This window comes from Populus trichocarpa, chromosome 10, assembly GCF_000002775.5.
Source record: "Populus trichocarpa isolate Nisqually-1 chromosome 10, P.trichocarpa_v4.1, whole genome shotgun sequence".
Taxonomy (NCBI): Eukaryota; Viridiplantae; Streptophyta; class Magnoliopsida; order Malpighiales; family Salicaceae; genus Populus; species Populus trichocarpa.
This window is the reverse complement of record NC_037294.2, coordinates 22,211,806-22,237,776: the sequence shown is the minus strand read 5'-3', so window position 1 is coordinate 22,237,776 and position 25,971 is coordinate 22,211,806. Positions and strand designations below refer to the sequence as shown.

The 25,971-nt window shown below is 34.8% G+C and overlaps 3 protein-coding genes and 1 pseudogene across 4 annotated transcripts; 2 read left to right on the top strand and 2 right to left on the bottom strand.

Moving 5' to 3' along the window:
* The first annotated feature begins 3,837 nt into the window (after positions 1-3,837).
* On the top strand, positions 3,838-5,879 carry LOC18102796 (polygalacturonase). 2 transcript variants are annotated; one of them, XM_024609258.2, is made up of 4 exons: positions 3,838-4,354; positions 4,599-4,888; positions 4,984-5,212; positions 5,324-5,879. In XM_024609258.2, the coding sequence occupies exons 1-4, from the start codon at positions 3,911-3,913 to the stop codon at positions 5,540-5,542; spliced, it is 1,182 nt and encodes a 393-aa protein (XP_024465026.1). In that variant the 5' UTR covers positions 3,838-3,910; the 3' UTR covers positions 5,543-5,879. The 2 variants fall into 2 exon arrangements, with proteins under 2 accessions (XP_024465026.1, XP_024465025.1); XM_024609257.2 differs by having other exon boundaries at positions 4,984-5,216.
* Positions 5,880-7,789: 1,910 nt separating this feature from the next.
* LOC7469494 (ABSCISIC ACID-INSENSITIVE 5-like protein 2) lies at positions 7,790-11,060 on the bottom strand. Its single transcript, XM_002316421.4, has 3 exons — positions 10,908-11,060; positions 8,957-9,967; positions 7,790-8,124 (listed from the first exon to the last, which is right to left on the bottom strand). The coding sequence occupies exons 2-3, from the start codon at positions 9,839-9,841 to the stop codon at positions 8,044-8,046; spliced, it is 966 nt and encodes a 321-aa protein (XP_002316457.2). The 5' UTR covers positions 9,842-9,967; positions 10,908-11,060; the 3' UTR covers positions 7,790-8,043.
* Positions 11,061-12,968: 1,908 nt separating this feature from the next.
* On the bottom strand, positions 12,969-17,939 carry LOC18102795 (tRNAse Z TRZ4, mitochondrial-like; annotated as a pseudogene).
* Positions 17,940-20,961: 3,022 nt separating this feature from the next.
* On the top strand, positions 20,962-24,598 carry LOC7491581 (SUN domain-containing protein 1). The gene is made up of 2 exons (XM_002315361.4): positions 20,962-22,181; positions 23,987-24,598. The coding sequence occupies exons 1-2, from the start codon at positions 21,114-21,116 to the stop codon at positions 24,290-24,292; spliced, it is 1,374 nt and encodes a 457-aa protein (XP_002315397.2). The 5' UTR covers positions 20,962-21,113; the 3' UTR covers positions 24,293-24,598.
* The last annotated feature ends 1,373 nt before the right edge of the window (positions 24,599-25,971 follow it).

Sequence of the window (25,971 nt, the reverse complement as noted above, 5' to 3'; positions counted from 1 at the left end):
CTGTATCTGAATTGAAAAAAAATAAAAAAAAAAAAAAACTTGGGTGATTTAGTAAAAAATATAAAAATTCACTCCATTAACAAATCCAATGAAAAAGCAGCAAAATCCCAGGATTCTGCAGTCTTTGCAATTGTCTGCAAACATGAGAGCATTGACATAGTAAAAGAAGAGCTCATGAAGAAGCAAAAGGAGTGACCTCACAAGAACAGAACCTAAAAGGTCAAGATTTGGCCAAGGCAGGCTTTCCATGGGCCCGGAAAAACCTCCAGGCTAAAGAGAGATTTGTCCTCTACTGCATTCTCTGGAACTTGTTGGATCGTGTTAATATTCTTTCCTTTTCTCTTCCTCTCTGCGGATTTTCTAACAATTTACCCTCTATGGGCGCCCAATTTCATTTAAGTCCCTCAACTATATAGAGATATTCAATCGAATTTCCAATCCTTTTTTTTTTTGTCTCGATCAGGTACCCAAAGATTCATAAAACCCCAATTGAATACCATCGTCGAGGTATCTGTAGATGGATTATGTTTTAATTAAGAACTTGTGAAGAGTCTAGGTGGAGGGGGGACTTGATTAGAATTCTTGAAGACATGGGAGCTTAATCGAGACAGGAAAATTAATCAAATGACTTAATTGAAATTTGGGTACTGTTTCATGTCTGGTTTTGAAGTTCCCTGCTTCACCTTGTTTTATCTGAGCCATGCGTGGCACTGTCTAGAGAGTTAGCCCTCTTGGTGCCCCATCTGGCCTTTTTGCACGTATGCATTTAGTGCATCTCATTTTAGGACATCATTTGACAGCAACACGAGGACTATACTTGATAAACGAGGCTTGTAGCTTATTTGGGATGATCCTTTTTAAAATGTTTTTTTAAAAAAATATATATTAAAATATATATTTTTAAACATTAAAATAATAAAAAAGTATATTAAAAATATTATTTTAAAGCTAAAAAAATTCAAAATCTTCAAATCCCGCAATGCAAATGGTCCTCAATGGATGGGAAAACTCAAAAAGTAGAATTCAACCCAAGCGAAGCTTTTAATTAAATTAAATTAAATCATATATTGATATAGTTAAATCTAATTGATTTATTTAAATTTTCAGTAATTTAATTTCAACTCAATGATTAATATATTGTTAAAAAAAGATTAAAATAATGTTATTTTAATAAAAATATAAAAATATTCACTTGATAACTTATTTATTGATTCAACAAACTAACAATCCATATTTTCTTTCCAGGTCAATCCAAGGATCAAATAAGGAGTTCCAGTTTTTTTTTTTTTTTTTTTATTCCCTCCCGGAAACAGTGTTTTTCCCTCGCAAATTGCGGTAAAAAGATGGTCATTTTTACGTTCTAGAATGCGAACAAAATTACTACCAGGATGGATTTGGGGTTAGCTCCTATTAGGGCTCAAAGCCCACGCTAGAAAAATAACTCATGCGCATGCAGGCTTATTTTATTTGCATTCTTCTCTGCTGTCTCAAAATTATTTATAACAACACGATCGTCGTGTAGCAGATAGTTTATCTAATATTGATATTTCCAAGAACACAAGATGATGATTTCATGTGCATCTTTCACAGTCCAAGAACATCCATTTTGCCTCTGCTGTTTGTGTTCGAGACTGTTGGGAACATGGCCCAGGCAGGCATGCAGTTGCTTTCTTTTTTTTAGTTTAACGCGGGTGTCCGGGTCAGCTTGCGCGCACCTCGACTAATTCCACGGGCCCTGAAATTAACGACCATGTAAGCCTCCAGTGGCCATCATATGAGCAACCACAGGGCTCGAACCTGAGACCACAGAGGGAGCAAACATCTTGGTCCAACATCCAGTTGCTTTCTTAAATCTCCTTTTGTTTTGTGTGTGTGTGTGTGTCCAAGTTCTAGTTATGAACTCGTTCGTTGAGGTGCTGCCATGGAAACTGCAAATTAATTAATTTACAATAATAGCAGCAGTTTAACTTCGAGCCAAAACAGAAAAAACTGTTACCAGTCCTCACGTAATCCTTTAGCAGCAGTTGTTACCTGCCACGTAATTAGAGGAGAGGTGGATTATTCACATTGTGTAATTCATGGTATAGTAAGAAACAATAAAACCGAGGACTTCCGCACTATAGTTTTCATATTTGACCCGGATTTACTAGGTTAATTTTCGAGTTGAAAATCTAATTCAAACATGTTCTAAAATATTGTTATTTTTAAAAAATTAAAATGATATTATTTTAAATTTAAAAAAAATCTTAGAATTAACATTACCGGATCTTATTTGATAGGTTAATCAAATCAAATCGAAACATGATTTTTCAAATAGTTTAGCCAATTCAATATTCGAAATGGTTCAAAAACACCTAACCCTAGCTAAGCTTCATTTCGATAAATTACTGGAAGAATTCATTAAACCTAGTTTAATAACTATCTTTTTCAAATCATGACATGCCTTTTTGAAGTTTTAAATTCGAAAGTCCCCTTTCCAATTTCAATACAAGATATATAAAGGTTGCTTAAATTTGTAAAATTAATCTAACCCTGCCCCTGATGATGAGGGTTAAGACATGAAAAGAAAAAATAACTAACATATAACAAAACTTGAGGCGGCGTTGATCGATCGGTGCTCTTGAAGCAAAGAGATGGCTGGTCGTAACATATATAACATAGTCCACGAAAGAGCTAAGGCGGCGGCGGCGGCGGCCATGGCTCTTGATGTTAACTTAATTTGCTTCTCACGTTTAGGGTGAAGCCCTTAATTTCTGTTTCTTGATTTTAACCACCCTTTGAAATCAAACTAGCTTCCACTCCAAGCAACCTTAGCACGTAAATTACTTTGTTCATAATATAAATGTATACAAGAAATGCTATAACCTCATGGAATGAATATTGTATGCAAACGTAATTCTTGAACTTGAACAAACTACCTTGTAAGAAACACAAAGCTAGCTTTAACTAACTAACGACCTTTTTGCTTGGTCTTCTAAGTATACCTTATTCAAATTCAAATTAATATATAGGATTGAGAATTTAGGAAAGATTACGAAGAAATTAATTTCTTGTAAAAACATTAAATAAAGCTATTAAACTCGGTCGGGTTCAATACTCAAATCACGTGTTAGAATTAAAATGTTAATCTAAATTAAGATTTTAAAAAAATTAAAACAGTATCATTTTAATTTTTTAATTTTTAAAGTTAAATCGAGTTTTAACTAGATTAATATTGACATGTGAAGTTATCCAAGTCAATCTTTGCTAGATTTTAAAAATAATTTACTTCGTTTAAGTTAATGATTTGATCTATCCAGCTAGATTAAGTTTAATAACATCAAAGAATACTAGACGAGGAAAGAATTTAGAATTGAAGATAATAAATGAACAAAACAGTTTGGAGAATATATAGCAAGACATACTTGTCTTCATCATTTATTGAAGAAAAATTGTATGGCAAAAAGTATAACATATATACATTCGGATAATAGCTATATAAAGTATAGATGTAATCAACATGGATCATATATTACGAAGATTCAATGTGAATACTTTTACTTAAAATTAATTAATTAATTAATTAATTAATCTAATTGGATAACATAATCCATGGAGGCGCTTTCCATGGTAGCAAAGTGTGTATTAACCATAAATGCAAGCCATCGAAGCTCCAAGCAAGGTCATTTCAGTAAAGAAATTTTCAAGTACAGAAGAATCATGCATCATGAAAATGCCAAACTGATCCCCGTCTCAAATTTCGGCGCAGCTAGCTTTGCTTTTTTGTTCTTGCAATCCAATTTAACCCTATAAATGCACCCTCAAACCCCTTCACCTCCATCACCATTACCACCACTCTCAAAATCCTCCAACTCTTTCTGATCTATCTCTGAACTTGAACAAGTCAAACGGTGCTTTTATCAAGCAGAAAATGGCACATTATACGTTAAGCTCTTGTGTTCTTCTTGCCCTTCTTGTCATGGTCTTTACCTCATATTTAGCAATTGCAGAACAACACAATGTCCTAAGTTATGGGGCGAAGCCAGATGGTGGAACTGACTCGACCACAGCCTTTCTTGCTGCTTGGGCACAAGCATGTAGCTCCATTAGCCCATCTACCATTTATGTCCCGCCAGGCAGGTTCTTTCTACAAAATGTAGAGTTTAAGGGTCCATGCAAGAACAAAGCCATCGTTGTACGTATAGATGGCACACTTCTAGCTCCGACCGATTATCGGATTATTGGTAATGCTGGAAACTGGATTCTCTTTCAGAATGTTGATGGTGTTACGGTTTCTGGTGGGGTTCTAGATGGACATGGCTCTGGTTTGTGGGATTGCAAGCGATCTGGCAAGAACTGCCCAAGTGGTGCCACGGTATGACGTTCACCATGCATTGTGACCACTCTTTAATTTGTTTCAAGAAAAGTACTTATTACACCATATTGCTGCCTTGATCATTCACTTAAGCCCTAATTATCGCAAGAATTAATTATTAAGAGCATCAAAGTCAAATATTGTAGTTAATTAGAGCCTTAATTATGTTTCAAGCAGATTAATTAAATGCGTTAATTAATGTCTATTCCAATTGAAGTTCATTTGTGTGCATGTGCATGTGCAGACGCTACGCTTTTCCAATTCAAACAACATAGTGATCAGTGGATTAACTTCATTGAATAGCCAAATGTTCCACATTGTTATCAATGGTTGCAACAGCGTGAAGATTCAAGGGGTTAGGATTACGGCTTCCGGGAACAGTCCAAACACAGACGGCATTCATGTTCAATTATCGAGCAACATCACAATCTTGAGCTCCAAGATTGGAACCGGCGACGACTGTGTCTCAATCGGTGCCGGCACGACTAACTTGTGGATTGAAAATGTTGTGTGTGGCCCTGGACACGGAATCAGGTAATGAAATTAAATCATTAATTAATTATATACAGTGCTGTTAATATGTGATGATGCTATGATGTGGGGCTTAAATGTGTGGTTTCTTCCTGCAGCATTGGAAGTTTAGGCAAGGACCTTAATGAGCCTGGAGTGCAAAATGTGACTGCTAAAACGATTACATTTATTGGCACTCAAAATGGGTTGAGGATCAAGTCTTGGGGGAGGCCTAGCGATGGTTTTGTTAGGAATGTACTTTTCCAGCACGCTGCCATGACCAATGTTCAGAATCCCATTGTTATTGACCAGAACTACTGCCCTGACAACATAAATTGCCCTGGCCAGGCAGGTTGACCCTATGTGTTTATTCTTGTAATTGAGCTAATTTGGGTCTAGTCTGGTTAACATGGACTACTTTTATTTGCTAAAATGTGCTTTATGATTTGTATTGAACAGGCTTCTGGGGTTAAGATTAGTGATGTGATTTACCAAGACATACATGGAACATCAGCAACACAGGTTGCAGTGAGATTTGACTGTAGTATAAAGTTCCCGTGCACTGGGATCAAAATGGAGGATGTGAAGCTCACTTACAAGAATCAACCAGCTGGCGCATCTTGTAACAATGCTGACGGAACAACTTCAGGTGTCATCCAGCCCAATAGTTGCCTTTAGTAAAATATTCCTAGAAAAAACAAATTAAAAACTGACTGTGATGCTGCTGCATGATTATGTCATGCAAGCTATTAGGTAGTTTACTACTTGGCCTGTGGTGTTTCTTGGAGCCCGGCCTTGATGATTATATATGGTGGGAAAAGATTGTTCGAGTTTGTAATTCGTAAAGACCCTTCTCTCGGTTCTTATTTATGATAAATCAAATCCAGGAGGTCGAGCTAGTAACCTAAAATTTGATCCGGATTGGGTTTCATTTTGAGCTGTTTTTACACGCATGCTGCATTCGACTTAACTGTTAGTATGGACATGAACTCTCCAGCCTTGGGATTGGCAACCAATAATCCACAGTGGTCAGTCCTTAATATCATGCGTCGCTGCTATAGTCAAGCATGATGTGATTAATCTGTGAGAGTGAGGACTGCCTCCAAGCAGATAGCCGAGACCAATCAGAATTCCATAAATCTCTACTCCAATTTTGCTTCTTGTTGAACTCTTGCAATGACAAATTCAGTTGAGAAGTGCAACAAGAGGCTAGGTTCCACGACTAGGATTCGAGCCATGGGTGATGACGTGAGGCTAAATACACTTGTCACCTGGACTAAGAGCTCGTTTGGCTACACGACTGCAGCTGCGTTTTAATTAAAATACAGTTTGCACCCGTTTGGTTAAAGAAAAAAGTGATATATTGTTCATGGGTCCCACTTGTTTTTTCGTTGGAAACGCAGTTAAAAAAAAAACGATTTCATGCTTTTCTTGCACTGTTCATGTTAATTGCACTGAACAGTGCAAGAGAATTGCACTGTTCACTTAAAAATAGTGAACAGTGCAATTCTCTTACACGGCGGGAACCTTCTTTTTTTTAGTATTAATTTTTTTAACATTTTTTTATGAAAACTGTAGTTCTTGTCGGATGTATTTCGTACGTAATGAAATTGTAGATGGTTTCATGGAATAATAAAAAATATTTTATATAAAGTATGATTTATTTCATGATGTAATAGCAATAGTTAAATCCACAATATTTAAATTAAAAAGCATCAATATATATATATATATATATATATATATATATATATATATATATATATATATTTTTAAAATTATTTTATAACCTCAATTTTAAAAATATTATTAACCAAACACATTAAACTATTTTTTCTTCAACCTCAATTTCAACCACAGTTTTAACAAAACATCTATTTTTTCAAACTAACCTCAACTAAAAGTACTTTTTATAAAACAATTTTTTTCAAACTACAACCACAACAGCTACCACAATACACTAAGGCTCGCCCTCAAGGGTTAAGCATTTAGTTTGATAAAATTCTTACTTACGATAGTGCGATTTTGCTACATTTCGTCTGTCACAGTAAAGACATAAAATGTGTGACTGCATTGCTAGAAGGTGAATATGGTGCGCTCTATGCTGATCTAGAGGAACCTGAAGCTGACTAGAGAATTTCCCCACTACATGATGCTGCTGCCACTGGTTTTGTACTTGTGTTGAAGTGGTTTGAGTTATTGCTTTGCTACAAAGCTACGAACGGATTTGAGAATCTAGTATTCAGAATTACCATATCATAATATGCTTCCTCTTGATTAATTATGCCTTCTACTGTATATGGTATGATGGTCGCCATTGTTTATTTATTTATTCATCATCGGAATACTGGGTCTTTTGGCATTGAGATTTAGTAGAATCTGACCCGTGTTACTAGTTACGATGCCAATTGACTTGCTACTTAGTTTCCTTAAAAGTAGGCAACAACACGGTGGTTAAACAATAGCTGGTAGTCAAAAGCAATACACCGTTGGATATTCAATCAGCATCCAATTGTCAACCATTTTCACTGAAGTTAACGTAGCATTTTCGGCAACAGGGATTGATTCAGACTGGTGAATTTAGCTACAATCATAGGCACTAGACATTGCATATTTATAAGACAACTATCTGATCCAGCACAAAAACCACTAAAATCTGCCCCTTTGCACCCTGCTGCAGGTTTCTCACCCTTGCAACCTGCTGCAGGTTTCTCAAACTGTGCAGTGCATTTGCTGGTTTGTGTCATTTTTTTACTGCCAGATGGCATGGTTGTGATAAACAATATATACAAGCACAATCTTTTGCTCTTCTGCAGGAATAAGCAGTGTCCCTCACTCTCAGCATAAAACACTTGATGAAAGAATGTTAGGAATACTTGACAATTGTGTACCAAAACTCGAAAGATGAAGTGGGGCATGTCAGGCTGAAAGAAGCTAGAAAAATATATTGGCCATTCTTTTGAAAAATCTTAGGACACTCGGACATTGAAAATTACAAATGGAAATTTCTAGCTAACTTTTCACAGAATAGATACAAGAAAAAACTCATGATGATGAGAAGCAAACTCACAGCAGTAACCGTGACAAACAGCTGCTTCTTAAGAGGTCAAAGAGTAAATTATGAGCTCAAACCAGAAATGCATTGTATCTACAAAACTTCAACACTCTCGTTTCATTTGCTAGAATGGGGCTGATGTCGTTCTGCGAAGCTGATACTTGGGTTCAGGGAGAGGGATACATGGCAACATATTCTCAAGCTCCTGCAAATTAAAGGGCAACAAATCAAAAAAGTAATTAACGATAAGAAGGAGAGGAAAATGAATTCAACCAACAAATGTCTCACATTCAGTGACAAGAGATGATATTCTTGTACTCAATGAAGTGATTGTGTGCATACAAAGTGATGCCAACAATACATAATTATCACCACAAGAAAACGAAGCATAACCTTTTGCTCCACAACAACATCAACATAAACAAGAAGCTCATTCATCAAGAATCCCTTTATTTTATTCTACTTTAATCTAAAGTTTTAGAAAGTAACTAATACTCATCATCTAATTTTCTTTCCCGACCACCTATGAGCGGGCAATCTTCAAAATGTCTTACATGCCTCTAAAATGAAACTAGTTAGATTGATCTTCATTTCTCAATCACATATAGCTATCCGACAATTTATAACTGATTTACAATTTATCAAACTGATTTAAGTTCCATTTGCATGTCTCTGATTCAATTAAACCTTTTGTCTGGAGCCCTATTTGGCATTGAGGTCCAACCAAGCTTTTGAAATTTTTTTAGCTTCAAATTAATTTTTTGTGTTTTTAGATTATTTTGATGTACTGATGTAAGAAATAATTTTTTTAAAAAATATATATTATTTTAATATATTTTCAAATAAAAAAACACTTTAAAAAACAATTTTTACCACACTCCCAAACAAACCCTTGATCAACAAAGCAAGTATGAACATCATTCATTAAAATCAAGGGGGAGGAGGAAGGAGAAAAGGAAACTAAAACAGACACACATGTTATCAATATATCCAATAGAAAGGTTGCATCGGAGGGGTAAATGAAAAGAAATCCTCACCCTTCGTTTCCTCAGCCTTCCATTTTCCTCTTCCAGCCGAGAAACTTTGTTCTCCAGCTCGCTTGTGTAAGCCTGCTTCCGTGCTCGTGAACGGGCGGCAGATTCACGGTTCTTTATCATCCTCTTCTGCCTCCTCTCAACTGTTTTCTCAAACATATTTGGCACACCTCTTTTTCTTGCTGGTGTCTGTGTATCTGATAAAGTCCCCGTCAAGGGTGGAGGTACCGGCACCTGGTTTTCAGGGTATGAAACATCCATCATAGAACCAGCACCCATGTGAAGTGGCTGTGGCATAGGCTGGCCTGGCATATAAACCCCCATCATGCTTTGTTGTGGATGTTGATACTGTGGTTGTGGTGGGTATTGCACCCATTGACTTTGTTGCAGAAACTGTTGTGCTGCATTTGTATCAACCAAAACAACAGAACCACCATCTTTCTTGTCCACGGATGCTTCAGCTACAACTCCTGCTTTTACCAAGAAATCCTCCAACGTCATCTCTCCAAAAGTAGGCTGCCGCTCCTTAGACTTCATCTCCTCATCATGTTTGCTTTGTTGGATGTCTTTCCAAACCTCATCAACTGTCTTCTTGCTCAGAGCACTAGTTAACGATAGGCTTGCCTGGCGTTGCAGAGCAGTTTGATTGGCGAATGGTGTGCCCTCCACTTCCAAAGCTGTAGTCTGGGCAGCCTCCACTGTCCACACGTTTTTTAGAAGTTCATCAAGATTCATGCTGCTTAGGGGTTTCCCCAAGTCACCCAACTGATTTTGAACCTCGTCAAGAGTAAGACTGTACATTGAGTTTTGCCGCACCAATGGCTGGAACTGAGATTGCATATGATGACTACTGCCATCACCTTGAGATCCCATTGTCTGCGTCCCCATTCAACAACCTTCACCTAAACATTCAAAATCTAAAACTAAAAACCCTTAACACAAAAACTTTCTAAACCCTAAGATTGTCTATGAACCACACTGATCCAATCTTCAAACTCACCCCACAATCAGAACCTGGAAAGCAGAGTCAACAATTTAGAAATACAGCATAAGATTATCAGATTACACTCTCCAAACTGCCAAAGAAACTCTGATTTGAAGAAAATATGAATAGAGTTTCAAGGTTTTTATATATACTATGCAAGACCAGAACTAAAACATCCAAAAATAATTATCTCCAAAAACTAAATCAATGACCTCCATTCAGCATGGTTAACAAAATCAAAGTAATTGAGTATACAAGCAAGATGCAAAAAAGCCCCACAAACAAAGATGCAGCATAAATCCCTTGATTAGGAGAACAAATTTTTTTAAAAAAAAAAAAGAGCTAGGAAACACATACTACTACTGGAAGAGAAAATAACAAGAAGATTCACCCCAAACCATTACCATAGTTAAAAACTAAAAACCAATAAACCCTACCAAATAAATTAGAGCAGCCAATCCACTAGAATCCAAAATGCACTGAAATGAGCTAGTCAAAATATGTATCACTGTGTCTAACACAGCACTTGGAAACCAATAAAGTGATCCAAGCCAAGTGAAACAACATACAAACAGAGAGCAATAGAGCTATAATCTTTTACATGCAAATGCAAAAGCTCAAAGCTTTAACCTTCATTGACCAAAAACCTTAAAACCCAAAACCCAAATAACAAAATAATCCACATAATCACAACTTTTCAATAACCCCGGATTACTAGGTTTAAAACTTTTGCATGAAACATAATCCAATTCTCGAAAGAAAAAAAAAACAATCTTTGAACTATTTACATAAAGTATGAAATCAAAAGTCCTCTTAAACCGGACAAGGAAACAAAAAAAATCCCACAAATGCAAGTGAAAAACAACTACTTTGAAATGAGAAGTGCTATAAAAGACGGGATTTTTCATTTTTTGTGTTATATATCAACAAAGTGAAGTAAAGAAAATGGAAGCAACAAAAGGGACTTACTTTGTGATCCAAGAAACAGTGAAGTGATATCAAAGAAGGGAATTTTTGTTGCTGTTGTAGATTTCAGATAAAAATATTATTGTGCATTCACGTTTAGAGAGAGAAAGGGGAGAGAGAACTCAAATATCTTAAAATGTCCAAAATTAAAACTAAAGTGTTAATTAATTGGTCCAATTTTTAGTTTTTTATAGTATATGGAAATCAGTAACATGGGGGAGACCTCATGTGATAATCATGGGAAATCCCACTCATTTGCTTCTACAAGACAAGTGGCACTTTTTAGTTTATGATGAATTTAATGATTTTAACATGAATAATATACTTTTTAATTAAAGAGAAAAAAATAATTTTGATGTGCATTCCAAGAATACCATTCACTTGTCTAATAAAATAATTTCATACACAAGTAAGATCTTGCTTATCATCAATTTCAGGAGAAGTAACTGTATATATAATTTTTTAAAATGTTATGAAACACGGATTTTCAAAGAAATATGATTAATAATTAATATGCATGTTTTAATATAAATGAGTTTAAATTTAAAAGATTTTCTTATAATCTATATTAAATAGAAAGTCATGTGAATTCCACTAATATTGCTAGAAAACTCCTTTATTTTGAAAAAATTTCCTCTTTCATAATTGGTTATAAATACTAGTGTTGTTAAACTTAGCCCACCTTAATAAGTTAATTTGATAACCCATAGAATCGGTATCTAGTTCAAATTAGATTTTAAATTAAACTTAATAGAAATTGACTCAATTAAACCCGGTCAACTTGGTGAAGTAACTTACATTCATGTAAAAACCTTATTTGACTTTTTTTAATTGGTTTTAAAATAATATCATTTTATTTTATTTTATTTAAATATTAAAACGATGTCATTTTATATTAACTGTTGAATTTATTAATTGAGCTTTAAACTAGATCCCGAGTTGGACTGGATTTAGATGGTGTTTGAGAGTGTGATAATGATTACTTTTTATAATATTTTTTTATTGAAAAATACATTAAAATAATATTTTTTATTTTTTAAAATTATTTTTAACATCACATCAAAACAATTCAAATCAAAACAAAATAAAATTCAGCTGAAACACGTAATTTTGACAAATATGATAGCATTTATAAAGTAGTGTAACATAGAAAAAGAAGAGCTCATGAAGAAACAAAAGGTATGACCTCAGAAGAACATAACCTAAAAAATAAAAAATTACTAAGGCAGGCTTTTCACGACCCAAAAAAAACTCCAAAGTCCAAACCAAGAGAGTTTTGTCCTCTACTGTAAAGTCTGGAAGGTTTTGGATCATAATAATATTCTCTCCGCTCTCTCTCTCACTGCGGTTTTTCTAAGACAATTTAACCCTCTGTTGGCACGTGGCACTCTAATATCTAGATGTAAAAAATTCAAACGAGTCCCCCAACTCTATAGAGGTTCTCCATTGAGTTTCCTACCATCTTTTTTTTTTGTCTCAATCAGGCTTCAATATTCATGAAATTTCCAATTGAATCCCATTACCCATGTTTGTTAACGGATTCCGTCCTCACACTTAAAAACTATGACATTTTTGTAGATGATTTATTGATATTCCCGTTAAGAAATTGTGAAAAGTTTAGATGCACAACTCATTCGAGAATTATTGAAACTTTAGGGACTTGATCGAGACAAAAAGTTGATCACCATGTTAGCTGAGATTTGTTGTGCAGTTTCATGTTTGGTTTTGAAGTTCTCTGCTTCCCCGTGTTTTGTCTGTGCCATGCGTGGCACTGTGTAGTGAATTATCCCTCTTGTTGTATTTGTATTTAGTGTAATTTTGGCATCGTGTTATGATTTTAAAATATAAGTTTTTTAAAAAATTATAATTTTTTTAAAATCAATATTTAGAATTTTAAAAGGATATAACTAAATATTTTTAAAATTATATTTGGAATAAAACATATTTTTAGCTACACCTCAACACACTACCACGGGGAACTTTTTTTTTCTTCAAAGAAAGCAGTGTTTTTCCTTGCAAACTGCGATAAAGATATGGCTAATAGTCATTTTGCCTTCTAAGAAGTTGGACAAAACAAAAATCATATATAATTTTGATAGAACTCTGATTTTATAAGCAAAAGACAGTGACTATGGAGTTGCATCAGTAACATCATATGATATATCTGTTGTCATCTCCTTTTTGAAAAGCAGTTTGAGGTATGGAAGAACATTTGGGAGCACAGGCAAATCTGCTATGTTGATACTCACAAGGTCAAAAGCAATGCAAGTTTTCTGAATGCTAATCTCATCAAGTGATGGGATTTTGGGGTTATCTTAGGCTGAAGTGAGTGAGAACAAGGCGGTATGCATCAGCAGAATCTCCCGCTACTGTGGCCTCCTACATTAGTTTTGCTGTGGTTTCTTGCTACAGCCTCCCTTAGCATCCCATCCTCAAAAGTTGCCTGGAAATCAAAATCAATCCTGTTAATTAATCATGCAGTGTTTCTGACTTTCTTTACCAAGTCTGTGAGCTTCAATTGAAGTTTAGCAAAGATGAGCAAAAATTATCAATATGAGCGTCAAAATGATCCGAATAAGTACATGAGCTAACACTAAAAGTTCTAAAATTGAAGATCATAGATGTGGTGGGTCTGATCCTCCTGCAATCTCCTTATGCTGAATAGCTACCTAATGCACCAAGAAAGCGATTAACCGAAAGCTGATAAGGAGCCACAAAGGTTTCATAGTCTTATTTTCTTCATTTGTAAAATAAAAAAGGGTTTTGAAAGGCAACCATGTATATGTCACCACAATCACATGGAAAGCATGCTAAAATTTAAGCCATAAAGAACCCTGGCTTATTATGTGTTCATTCGTAAATTATGGGGCCACAGGTACTTGCCTCGTGTACAAGAATTGTTGCTCCATGAACTGCTTCTATCAGCTCCAGGCATGGCCTAGTGTCACCAGAGTACACAAGCTTCCATCCTGGTATCTCTTTTTCAGCACTGTTGTTTCTCTCTCTGCTTTCAAGACAACACTAAATGCCTCAGGACAGTGCACAACTGGAGAACTGGTTAGTTTCTCCAGCCCTGCTTCACCAAGAACTTTCTTCAAGCTCTTCAGTAAAGAATAAGCCACAACATTGCCAACAGGCTCGTTCAGTTTCTATCTTTTTGAGCAGCCCTGAGAAAAGCTTTCTTCAGAAAATGAAGTCAACCCGGAATTATTTGTAGCTTTATTGTTTATGTCCTCGGTATCACCCTCAAAAGAATTCCATGAAGCAACCATGGTGTCTCTACAGTCAAGGAACTGCATATTTAGATCTTCAAGTCTTTGATATACATCAAGAAATCGCTTAAGCTGCATTGGCCCTATAACCAGCATTGGTTCAAGTGGAACTCCCCTTAACAAATCTTGCTGCAAAGCAAGTTTTCTTACTAACCCGGCATGATGATCAGCTTGGATATGAGAGATCCAAACACATGTCAGATTTCTCACAGCATTGTCAGCACCCTCCTTCCCATATCTGTACTCAAAAGACAACAATCATACTGTTAGAGGAATAAAAATTGGCTTATCATAACGATACAAGCTGTAATTACTAGAATTTATGACGCTGCCTTCTTTTCAGTTGTGCTATGGTGCCTTCCCCACAATCTAGCAGTGATCTCCCTTCAAGAAATGATTTAAATATATGGAACTAACATTTCAATGCTTAGAAGGTTGGGATGAACCAGTTCCTAGAAGAACAATCTATAAGTCATCTCTCTGTACATCTTCCAAACATGTAGGGAGAGTGTTCCCATCAAATGTTTGGTCTTCGAACCCAACTTTAGCATCTTGAATGAAAGTTGTATCCTCTTTTGTTTCTCTAGGCTCTTTCTAGAACTTGTTGACATGCTAGGCAGCATCTACAATCTCAGGAATATCTAGGAGCAACTCATTGATGACATCTGAAGGGGCTATGAGACTTGGAACATTGGATTTGTCCAATCCAAGATGAGCATGAGGACGTAAATTGAACTATGAAAATATGTTAGCAAGAAACACAGTTATTAAAAGGAAGGACCCAAGGAGTCTATTGTATAAGTTGAAAATCTATTTTGTTGCATTAATGAAGAAATAATTGTAGCTAATACCCTAGCTACAGAACAAAGAAATAAATCTGAAAAGTTGGACGAGACAGGTTCACAAAACTGTTTTTTTAAGAGAAGTGCTTCATAGTACACACAGGAAAAGAAAAGCTGAAAGTACTATATTGCTTGGTTTTATACACTCTCTAAACTCATGGCTCTCGTGTCAAGTGAATTTTGTTTAGCATTTTCAGAAATTGTTATTGCAGGGAAATCTTAAGACATGGTTTAAAAAAGAAGGCACTTATTGGACAAAGATAATAGATAAACTTAAGTTGGAAAAGTAAGGTGGAAAGGTAAAGGTTTTAATACCTTCAGGAGATTTTCAGCAAATTGCTTTGAGAAAGCTTTGAAACAGGATCCTGTATAACAAAAGAAATTGATTTCTTGGTCAGCCCCAATTTTTTTTAAGAATGACAACAAACTCCTGAGAGTCCCAAAACTTTTCTCTAAGAGTGAGAGCAAAACTCACTTGAAGCAGGAGAGGGCTGCATTTCATTATTATGGTAATGAAGGGACAAACAAGCAGGAGTTGGAAAAAACTGGGGACACAAATAATTAAGTTGTGCAGCAATTCTTGCACTAGATTTTAGGATTGGAATTTCCTGTAAATAACAAGTGTACCCAAAAGCAAGCACCAAACAGTCTAGGGGCATGGAAAAACCTTTCAAAGATGTGTCAAGAAAGGTACTCACATTGCATGGCCAGCCATGACATGCTGAGCTGAATATAATTTCTGAATCCATTTCTCATAACTGGGACTGCTTACAACAGAAGCAGGAGTTAAATGAATGATACAATTTACAACCTTGGTACTCAGTGGTGGATTACCAGATAAGTTTGAATAATAACCATTAAGAGACTCCGAGGATAATAGAACTCGTGCATGAGATTCTGTTGGGCAGTCAACAATAAAAACAATAGGACCAGGAATTGAAGGACCAAATACATCACTTGGGTGTACCTAAACAATGAGACAACAAATCCATATGTTAAATCATAACATGTAGCAAATTTCATACATAGAAAAACATATAAGAGGGCCTTAAAGTTTTTTCTTGTAATGCTATCACAAAAAACAAAACCTCGACTCTTAAAAATATATGTAGTAGTACGAGTAAGGATCGTTCCCACATAAATTATCTAACCTATTTTTGTGCTACATGAACAAAGATGGGGACTTTGAGTATAACAAAAATAATTTTAAGAAAAACAACTAAGAAACAACTCAAATTAAAATATCAAAATCAATCAAAAGAACCATCGGGTATTTTACAGCTGATCATCGATGCAAATATATATCAATTCATACTTTTAATATTCACCATTGAAACTATTTTCCTATCTCTCCTTAGTTGCAATTAATTAGAAAACGTACAATTTAATTAACTCTAACTACTAAACAACTCAAGACAAGCGCTAAAAATTTAATTTAGTAGCAGCCTTAAGAATTTGAGAGATTAATGAAGCTAAACAATACAAGCACAAGTGGTTGCATTCAATTTAGTCAAATACTCTCCTAGGACTTATTAATTTCCGAAGCAGCAAATCATTAAACCTTAGTTGCTTAAATTAGAGAGATCAAACAATTATGGATTTGATATCTAACGTAGCAATAGATTGCAACAAATAATAAACGAGTAGGCCTCCTGGTAATTAAATGAGACAATCATGAAAATAGACACCGAAGAACATTCAATACTCAAAGCACCTGATTTGGCTCAATAATCCGTATCTCTCAAAACATGAAAGTTGTAGAGCTTTTTCTTAGGGTTCCATAGCATTTTGAATCATCTCAATCAAAGCTCGTATGAGAGAGTTATGCCCAGATTACAAAGCAGTGTCGAAACTGTTTAGAATCGCCCAATTAACTTTGTTTTGCCCTTAACACCTCCATTTACATCCTAAATCAAAATATAAAAATAATGAGTACATTTAGACATCAAATAGGTATAAAACACTAAACATTAGGGGAGAAAAATATGATATTTTGCATTCTCATTATGCTGATTTTGAACTCACCTTAATATCTAACAAATCTGACTTAACAGAGTCTCCACGTTGCAGTATTCTATACTTTTCCTTGACTGTGAGACCAAGAGCATCAGCTTTTTCTTTGTTGAATTTTCCCCTAATTTCATGCAATTCACAAATTTAAGATCTGAAGGACCCCATTGATTGACCTTGGAAACAAAATAAACTACGATTACGATCAACTTCCTCTACAATTCCCAATTCATTAGAGAACAAACTATGGCAAAGAAGGCAGGTATATGTAAAGAGAATTTGATGATACTTACAGACATTCCTTCTCCCATGCCAGCCAAAGTCAGAAGCAAGCCCATGAGATAGGATAAAATCTTAGTAATTAAGCCGCTTTTATGCAACAACCATTGCTTGAACACCCTAATATTAATGATTAAGACTTCTTCTCAATAATCATATTGAACTACTAATTTCTTGTTTGTCAAGACTTGCAATTAAAAGAGAATTTAAGCCTATAACACAATATATAGCTTATCTACCAAAAGTGTAAAAAACATAAACCTGGAAGTCCACCTGTTGTCTCCGGGCAGACACGAGAGAGATACATAATCAATTTAAATTTAAATCCACAACATCAATAATCCCACCAAAACCAAAGCAATGGAATTTCACCAAATTCACACCAAAACTGAACATTCTTAAATACCACAAACGTTTGATAGCTTAATTTTATGCTCGGCACAAAATCTTTGCAATCCCTGCAAACCCCAACATCACAATCATTAAAAGCAACATCACACCTTCAAAAGGTCGCTCTCTTTAACATCAAATTACAGCACCAACCCATTAACGATTACCACTCCATCATTAAATATAAACCTTTGGTTGTCAAGAAAGAGCAAAACTGAAGGCAATGTATCATGAGTATCCATTCCAGTCCCCAAAATCTAATCAAGAAACCAAAAAAAAAACACAATGATCACAAAAAAAGCCACAATTATTGTATTCCTCCATAAAAGAGAACCTTTGAAAACAAAAGGAAAAAGAAAAAAAAATACCTGAACATAAGCCGTGGTGTTGACTACACCACCATTGCATTGTTTTGCCTCAACTTCTTCTTCTTGGGCTCATGGCTGCTCTCACTTCCCTCAGCTCTGGACTGGTTAAACTTGAAAGTTTTAGCAACGTTTTCCGTGGAAAAAGAGACACCCTTTTGGCCTCTCTGTCTCTCTCTGAGTCTGCTTTTGCTCCTCGTTTTAAGGCTTAACAGTTCGGCTGTTGAGCAAGAAACTAACAGAGGGTTGAAAACGAGATGAATGAAACTAGATATGCTGTCTACGGGTCGTAGCAGGCCAAGCTAATTTTTTTTATGTAAAAATATTATAGCTTAAAAATAAATCAAGTTTCAAGTAATTGGTTGAAATAATAATTTAAATAAAATAAAAAAATTACACCCGAGTTTATTTGAATTATTAAACAATTCAAAGCTGCCCTAACTAAAGAAAAATCAGAGAAAAAAATAGATAAAGTTTTTTTAAAAAAAACAAGAAAACCCAAATGAACCTCCTAAACCTAGTATAATCTAAAAACTCGCAACTTCTAAAATCATAAATTTGAATTCAATTAAGAAGTTTAAATGTCATTTAATTTAATTTTGAAGAATCTAATCATTAAAAAAACTATTAATAAAAAAACTTACAAATGAAAAGGAACAGTAAAAAAATAAAGCTAAAATATAACAGAAAAAAACCGACCGAGTAAGAAATCTAAAACAAATCTCAAATAAAAAAATATATAATTAAAATAATTATGATCAAATTTAAAAGATTAAAAATATTATATGGATGTGAAATTAAAAATCATTTGTAATATGATAGATTATTTATAAATTAAAAAAAAGATATGAGATGTAAAAGAAAAAAATTATTAAGGGCTAACCTAGTAAAATCAAACCAAAAAAATAACAAAAAATAAGTAAAAAAAATGATAAAAAATAAGAAAACATCAATTTTAAAAAAAAAAAAGATAAATCCAACAAATCTCTCAAACCTGGTTTAATATCTAAAAAATGCATCCCGTGAAGTTTTTTATCCAGATTTAATCTAGAAGCACAATTCTTAGTCAATTTGATTTCGAAGGGTGAGATCAGTAGAAAAATATTAATAGAAAAAACCTGAAAAAGAAAAAAAATAATGAGAAAAAAACTTGATAGAAAAAAAAAACTCAAAGAGGATGCTATTTTATGAAAAAAAACAAATCTCAAATAAAATAAATATCTTAAAAGAATAATAATCAAATTTTAAAGATTAAAAAAATCATAGGAGTGAAATTAAAAACTTCTATAAAAACCAAGCAAACCTGGACAAATATCTTGAACATGGTCAAATCTTAAAAAACTCATAACCTATGGGACCTTGGATTCGGGTCCCATCAAGAAGTTTATTATAAGCCAATTTTAAAATATAAATTTAAAAGCTTGTAAATAAAAGATAATAAAAAAAGCCTCGAGCGAACTCGGTAGCCAACCCAGGTTAACAAATCAACACACACGACCTAGAAAATAAAATTGGGATGGCCATGTAAATAAGAAAATGAAAAAAATATCAGCAAAAAAAATATTCAAAAAATACTTTTAAAAAACAGAAGTCGACTGGACTAATCCTTTAGATTTATTAATCGAATTACGAGATCGGGGTGACCTTATTGAAGTCAACCTTGAAAAAACAAAGAAGCAAGATTCTTAATCAAACAAATATTGATGGATGGAATTGAGAATAAAAAAATCAATATAAAAAAATAGCAATTAAAAGAATTGTGACTAGATTCAACATAAAACTTAAATGAGATTAAATGTTTAGGGGAAAAAATGAAATTAAATATTTATGGGTGGAATTGAAAAAAAAAAACAAATCAATCAAGAAAACGATTCAAAACAAATAACAATTAAAAGAATGAGGACCATATTTGAAAATAAATTAAAAAAATCAAATAACTAGGGATGAAATTGAAAATAAAATCGAATTAGAAATCACTAATGTAAATAAAACAATTGCAGATAAAAGAAGATAAAAGAGATTGAATCAAAAGAAAAAATAATTTGAAGAGCTAATATGATTTTTTGCTTGGTCAACACATAATCTGAGAAAGAAAGAGAAGAAAAATAAATAAATAAAAGAAAAGCATTTTGTTTTGTCAAACCACGTTGAACCAACATACATGGGCCACCCTGAAAAGGAAGAGAACACTGAGACAAATCAAATAATGTGGTGGACTCATGGTTACATCTATCAAAGCTAGTCACACGCGCTGTCAAAAGGTAGCGAGGTGGCTGACATGAGCGAGACACACGTAAACGACTTCTTTGTTTTTTTTTTAATACAAAACCGAAAATATTCTTAGGGCTAAACAATAATATCAAATAAATTATGATTAGATTATAACCAAGCCCCTGAAGCCAAAACTAAAAAAATTGAATGGCAAAGATAATGTAGTAATTTTATTGTTTTATCAAATATAAAAATACAAAAAACACATTGTGCACAATATATTAGATTATTTTATTTAAGGGTTAGATTGATAAATTTATTGTGAATAAAAAAACATAATAACCAAAATAACTCCACACAGTCCTTAAAAGATGGTGAAAAAACAACATTATCCTTGAAACAAAGATAACTCAACCTCACCTTACCTGTTTTATCTAAATCTATAATTTAAAATTATTTAATATATAGTTAATTTAATATAAATGTAATATTTTTTAAATTTTAAAGTTATTTATTTATTTTGGGTCACGTTAATTTAGGGTCGGTTGAAATTTACTTTCCTACATGAAACATGGCTGTCGTAACCTCGTTGGGTAACCCCGTTTATACGACACACCGTCGCTTGATTTACTGTACATGAAAACAACGTCGTTTCACACGAACCTTCCCAACAACAAAAATAAATCCCCAGCTGAAGAGTTTGCGGTTTGTTTCTATTTCAATTTAACATCCCTCCAAAATCTCTCCCCCTCTCTCTTGCAGTTCGTACAATTCCCAATTCGATCCAATTAGGGTATCTTTCTTCAACTCTCTTCGATTAAAAACCCTAATTACTTCAAAATGTCGGCTTCAACGGTGTCGATCACGGCGAATCCAGCGTCGGCAAGGCGGAGACCGGTAGTGGTTTCCGACAAGAAATCACCAAGCAACAACATCGAATTAGTAGTGCCGAGTGAACAACAAATCAACGGCGGCGGCGGCGGCGGAAAAGCCAAAGTCACCGCCGCTGCGAGTAGGGATCTAAGTCATCACTCGATTCTGGAGAGGACCGTGAAAGATCTTCAAGTGAAGAAGACGAGTTCGACAATTTCGCCGCGGAGGGCGAGGAAGGTGGAGAAACCGCGGTGGATGAAGGTGGTGAGTGTGTTTACTAAGAATTTTGTGCTTTTGCTTGTTTTGGCAGGGTTAGTGCAGATGGTTAGGAAATTGGCTGTGAAATCAGGGGGTATTGAAAGTGCTAGTGTGGGGACACAAATGGGGTTATCTGAATTTGATGGGAGGATAGCGGAAATGGAGTCAATGGTGAAAACCGCGGTGAAAATGATCCAGGTTCAAGTAGAAGTTGTTGATAAGAAGATCGAGAGTGAAGTCGGTGGGTTAAGAAGGGAAATGAGCAAGAAGATTGATGATAAAGGTGTGATCTTGGAGAAGGAGTTGAGGAAATTAGTGGAGAGAAGTGAAGGGTTGGAAAAGAAAATTGGAGAGTTGAAAGCTGGTGATTGGTTGTCGAAGGAGGATTTTGAGAAGTTCTATGAGCAGTTTAAGAAGGCAAAGGGTGGGGAATTTGATGGGAGTGATGTGAGTTTGGATGATATAATGGTGTATGCGAGGGAGATAGTGCAGAAAGAGATTGAGAAGCATGCGGCTGATGGGCTTGGGAGGGTGGACTATGCGCTGGCAACTAGTGGTGGAATGGTTGTGAAGCATTCTGATCCCTATATGGCTGGGAGAGGGGTTAACTGGTTCTTGAAGGGCAGAGGGGTTCATCCAAATGCTGATGAGATGCTAAAACCAAGTTTTGGGGAGCCTGGGAAGTGCTTTGCTTTGAAGGGAAGTAGTGGGTTTGTCCAGATTAAGCTGCGAGGTGCTATTGTTCCTGAAGCTGTTACGCTGGAACACGTTGCTAAGGTACTATCTTCATTTCATTCTGTGCTTATTCACATTGCAGAGTTAGTTAGTATGGTGTTTAAGCTGTGAAGGTGACTTTTCGTTCATTTTATGTACTTGGTCAAAGTTTAGTGTTCTTAAAATTTCCATGATTTCAAATTTAGTAGTAAGCTTAAGCTGTGAAGATGACTTTTGGTTCATTTTATGTACTTTGTTAAAGTTTAGTGTTCTTAAAACTTCCATGATTTCAAATTTAGTAGTAAGATGAATTAGTGTTGTACAAATATTCCAAAAGACATGGCCCTAACCTATACATCTTTAAGGTTTCAATCCTATAACCTCAAATGTGATGCTGCAATAGTTATATAGTTCCCATACTGTGTGAAAATATTTCTTGGATGCTTTTTCTTAGTGACTATGGGCAAGACTCTGGGATTACAATTTCAAGATAAGGATGATTAGGTGAATGATGAGCCTTTTGGAAAGTGAAGATTGAATGACAGGGAGTATTCTGTATCGATTTGATTTCTCAGTGTCAACTAAAGATGATCAACTGAGAGGTTGGAGAAAGAAGTGTTACATGGTTGTTAAAACCAAGGGAGAATGAATAATATAAAAGAATGATCACGAGCAAGTTATCAAAACAAATTTGGTCTAGGTATCTTCATCCGTCCTATTCAAATTCCAATAAAACTACTATGTGCTAAGTGAAGAACAATCTTGTTGTGTGTTAACTGTTTAGAAATCAAACATTGTTGTCCTGGAATGATACTAAGCTAATTCTCCTTATGCATCTTATTTCTGCATAAAAAAATCTCCAATATGATACTCTTGTCACCAAAGTCCCCACTCTAGCCACTTTAACCTGCTGAGTTTTGATCTGTGCAAGCTTTTCCATTAGCCTTTTTTATGCATGCAAAATCTATTCTGTCCTTCACTTATAAGAAACTTGGAGGCACCTCTTCGAGAGAGCCTCCTCATGTAACCTCCCAGCAGTGGTTATACATAGAGCATTGATGCTTTGTATTGAAAATGAAATTGGGACCCAAATTTTTGTGGATTTGGCAATTTTTGCTTTGTAAGATTCTGTTGAAATTTTGGTGAGCAATGCATGTTATCCTTAGTTCTGATGTCTTTTGGATTTTATTGGAAAAGGGTTAGATGAGTGAAACTTGGTCTCGTGGTGAATACTTGGAGACTTTTATTTGATTTTGGTTTTGGTCTTTACTTTTTTCAATGTTCTGTTTCTGTTAAATTGGAATTTGACCATTTCCCTCCTTTATGGAAATTTGTTATACACCACTTGGCTGTTTAAATGTGAAACACCTTTCTCGCACGAAACACTTTAAAGTTCTGCAATCCTATTCTCCTTTGTGTATTCCCATGGGCATCTCAAAGTTTGTTATGGTAAAAGTTTAGAATTGATGTTATTAGTTCCTAATCAGTGGTATGATGGTGATGTATTTGAAAACTATTAAGTGTGAAAAAAAATAGCATGAAGGGGATGTTTGGAGATTAAGGATTTCATAATGCAGTAATGGCGGTATGGGTGGTGACGGTTGTGGAGATGCTTGTAGTTCCAAGTTGATGATGGTGACGGTTGTGGAGATGCTTGTAGTTCCAAGTTGATGATATGTGCTTGTTATGGTTATGGTGGTGATAAATCTGTAAAAGTTGTCAGTTAGCACAACAGGGGTTGTCAGTAGAATGTAGTCAAGGCAACAATACAAACACTCTCTTTTTCACTAATAGTAGCATTCTTTATCTGTGTTTTATCTCAATATATCTTGGGTTCCAACTGACTCTTGTCGTTTTTACATGGACAGAGTGTGGCTTATGACAGGTCAACTGCACCTAAGGACTGCCGGGTGTCTGGGTGGCTGCAGAACCGCGATCTTCATACAGCAGATGATGAAGAGAAGATGCTTCTTTTAACAGAGTTTACTTATGACCTCGAGAAAAGTAACGCACAGACCTTCAATGTATTGGACAATACAGCCTCTGGACTTGTTGACACAGTGAGACTGGACTTCACATCTAACCATGGAAGCCCCACACTTACCTGCATTTATCGCTTGAGGGTACATGGTTATGAACCTGATCCTTCTTCAATGACGGCAATGCAGCCTTGATGCATCTGGTCCTTTTGTAACTGTTTATCCTTTTGAAATTCTTTGCTTAGCTTTACGATCAATTATTTTTTCTTTGTAGCTTCCAAGTACCTAGACATAGATAATGTGTGTGCTTGGTCTTACCACTCATCGTGTTCCATAGGTCTCTCTCTACTTGTGTGTTAGCATTGTCCAGTTCTATGTTTCTACCTGTATTAGTATTGTCAAATTGGTCAGCATTTTATGAACCGTTGATCAAAATGGTGAAAACCCAGAAATTAAACTAAGAGATCTTCAAATCGTAAATGGATGTGTATTTTCTTTGAATTTCTTGGACAATCTTGTATGCTAGACATTGAAGGCATCTTTTTCTTCACTTCTAATCATCTTTTTTTATTTATTTATTTAAGAATGAAGTTGTTTCAAGTGTGTGTTTTTGTTTGCTTGTTTGTATTTTTTTAAAGCTGGGTTCAAAGTAAAATCTGATCTATGCTAGGCTCTGGCTCGGTTGAGTTTGGATAATCTTGTATGCTAGACATTGAAGGCCGGGTTGAGTTTTATACCCATGAGTAATAGGAGGTTAGCCCTTGGGCTTAAATGGGTGCGTTCCATTGCCTAAGTCCAGCTTGCCCTGAATTCTTTTTTCATGGCCAATTTATGGAGGAACAGACCATGTCTAGAATGGAACATTTAATCCTTGAATTATTTCTGCCCAAGTAGCCATGCCCCAAATTAATATGGCAATAAAGGACTGAAGAATGTATTTCCTGATTAATTTAGGGTTTAAATACCCAAAATTCTATAAAAGAAGGGCCTGCAAAAGCAATATACCATGTATGTGCACTGCCCTGAGAATCTTGACACGTTCTGAAGAAAACAGCACGAACGACACTTCGGTGTGGAGCAGGTAACGTTTGCGTTACACTCTGTATTTGATTAAAAAAAAGACCCTTATTGTGGGTTAACTTGAAGGGAAAAAATGGATTTGGTTGACTCAATTTATATTAATATTATTTATAGTAATAAGGTAATATAAGGAGTAAAAACAAGGAGTTATATTTATATTCTGACTTTTCATTGTCAGATGTTATTGTCACTCTCCATGCATGTCTATTAACAGTAATAGACAAGAATGATAAAGAAATATATATATATATATATATATATATATATATATATATAAAGGAACGTATTCTCTCTCAAGAGGAAGAGGAGGAGACTCTCAGATAAAACTTTTTGTCAATTCTTAGAAAAATTATTTCTGCAAAAAATATGAATAACAAATATGAATCATTATTATTTAAAGTGAACATAGTAAATTTTCTGGGACATGTTAATATATTTTCTCCCTACTGCTATTTGCTTTTATCTTTCCAACATAACTTAAAACTAATTTTTAGAAGCCGATTAAAATTATTTCTGCATGAACATTGATAATTTCTTTTTATATATATATATATATATATATATATATATAAAATGTGCTGAGGATTCTCCAGAATCTCCTCCTCATTCTTAGCCATCCTCCCTTGCATACAGTGAATGATCCATAATTGTAGGAATGTAATATATTGTATTTATGTTGTGATTCCTTCTCAATTGTCCAGCTATACATGCATACATTTTCTATATAAATGTGCTGAGGATTCTCCAGAATCTCCTCCTCATTCTTAGCCATCCTCCCTTGCATACAGTGAATG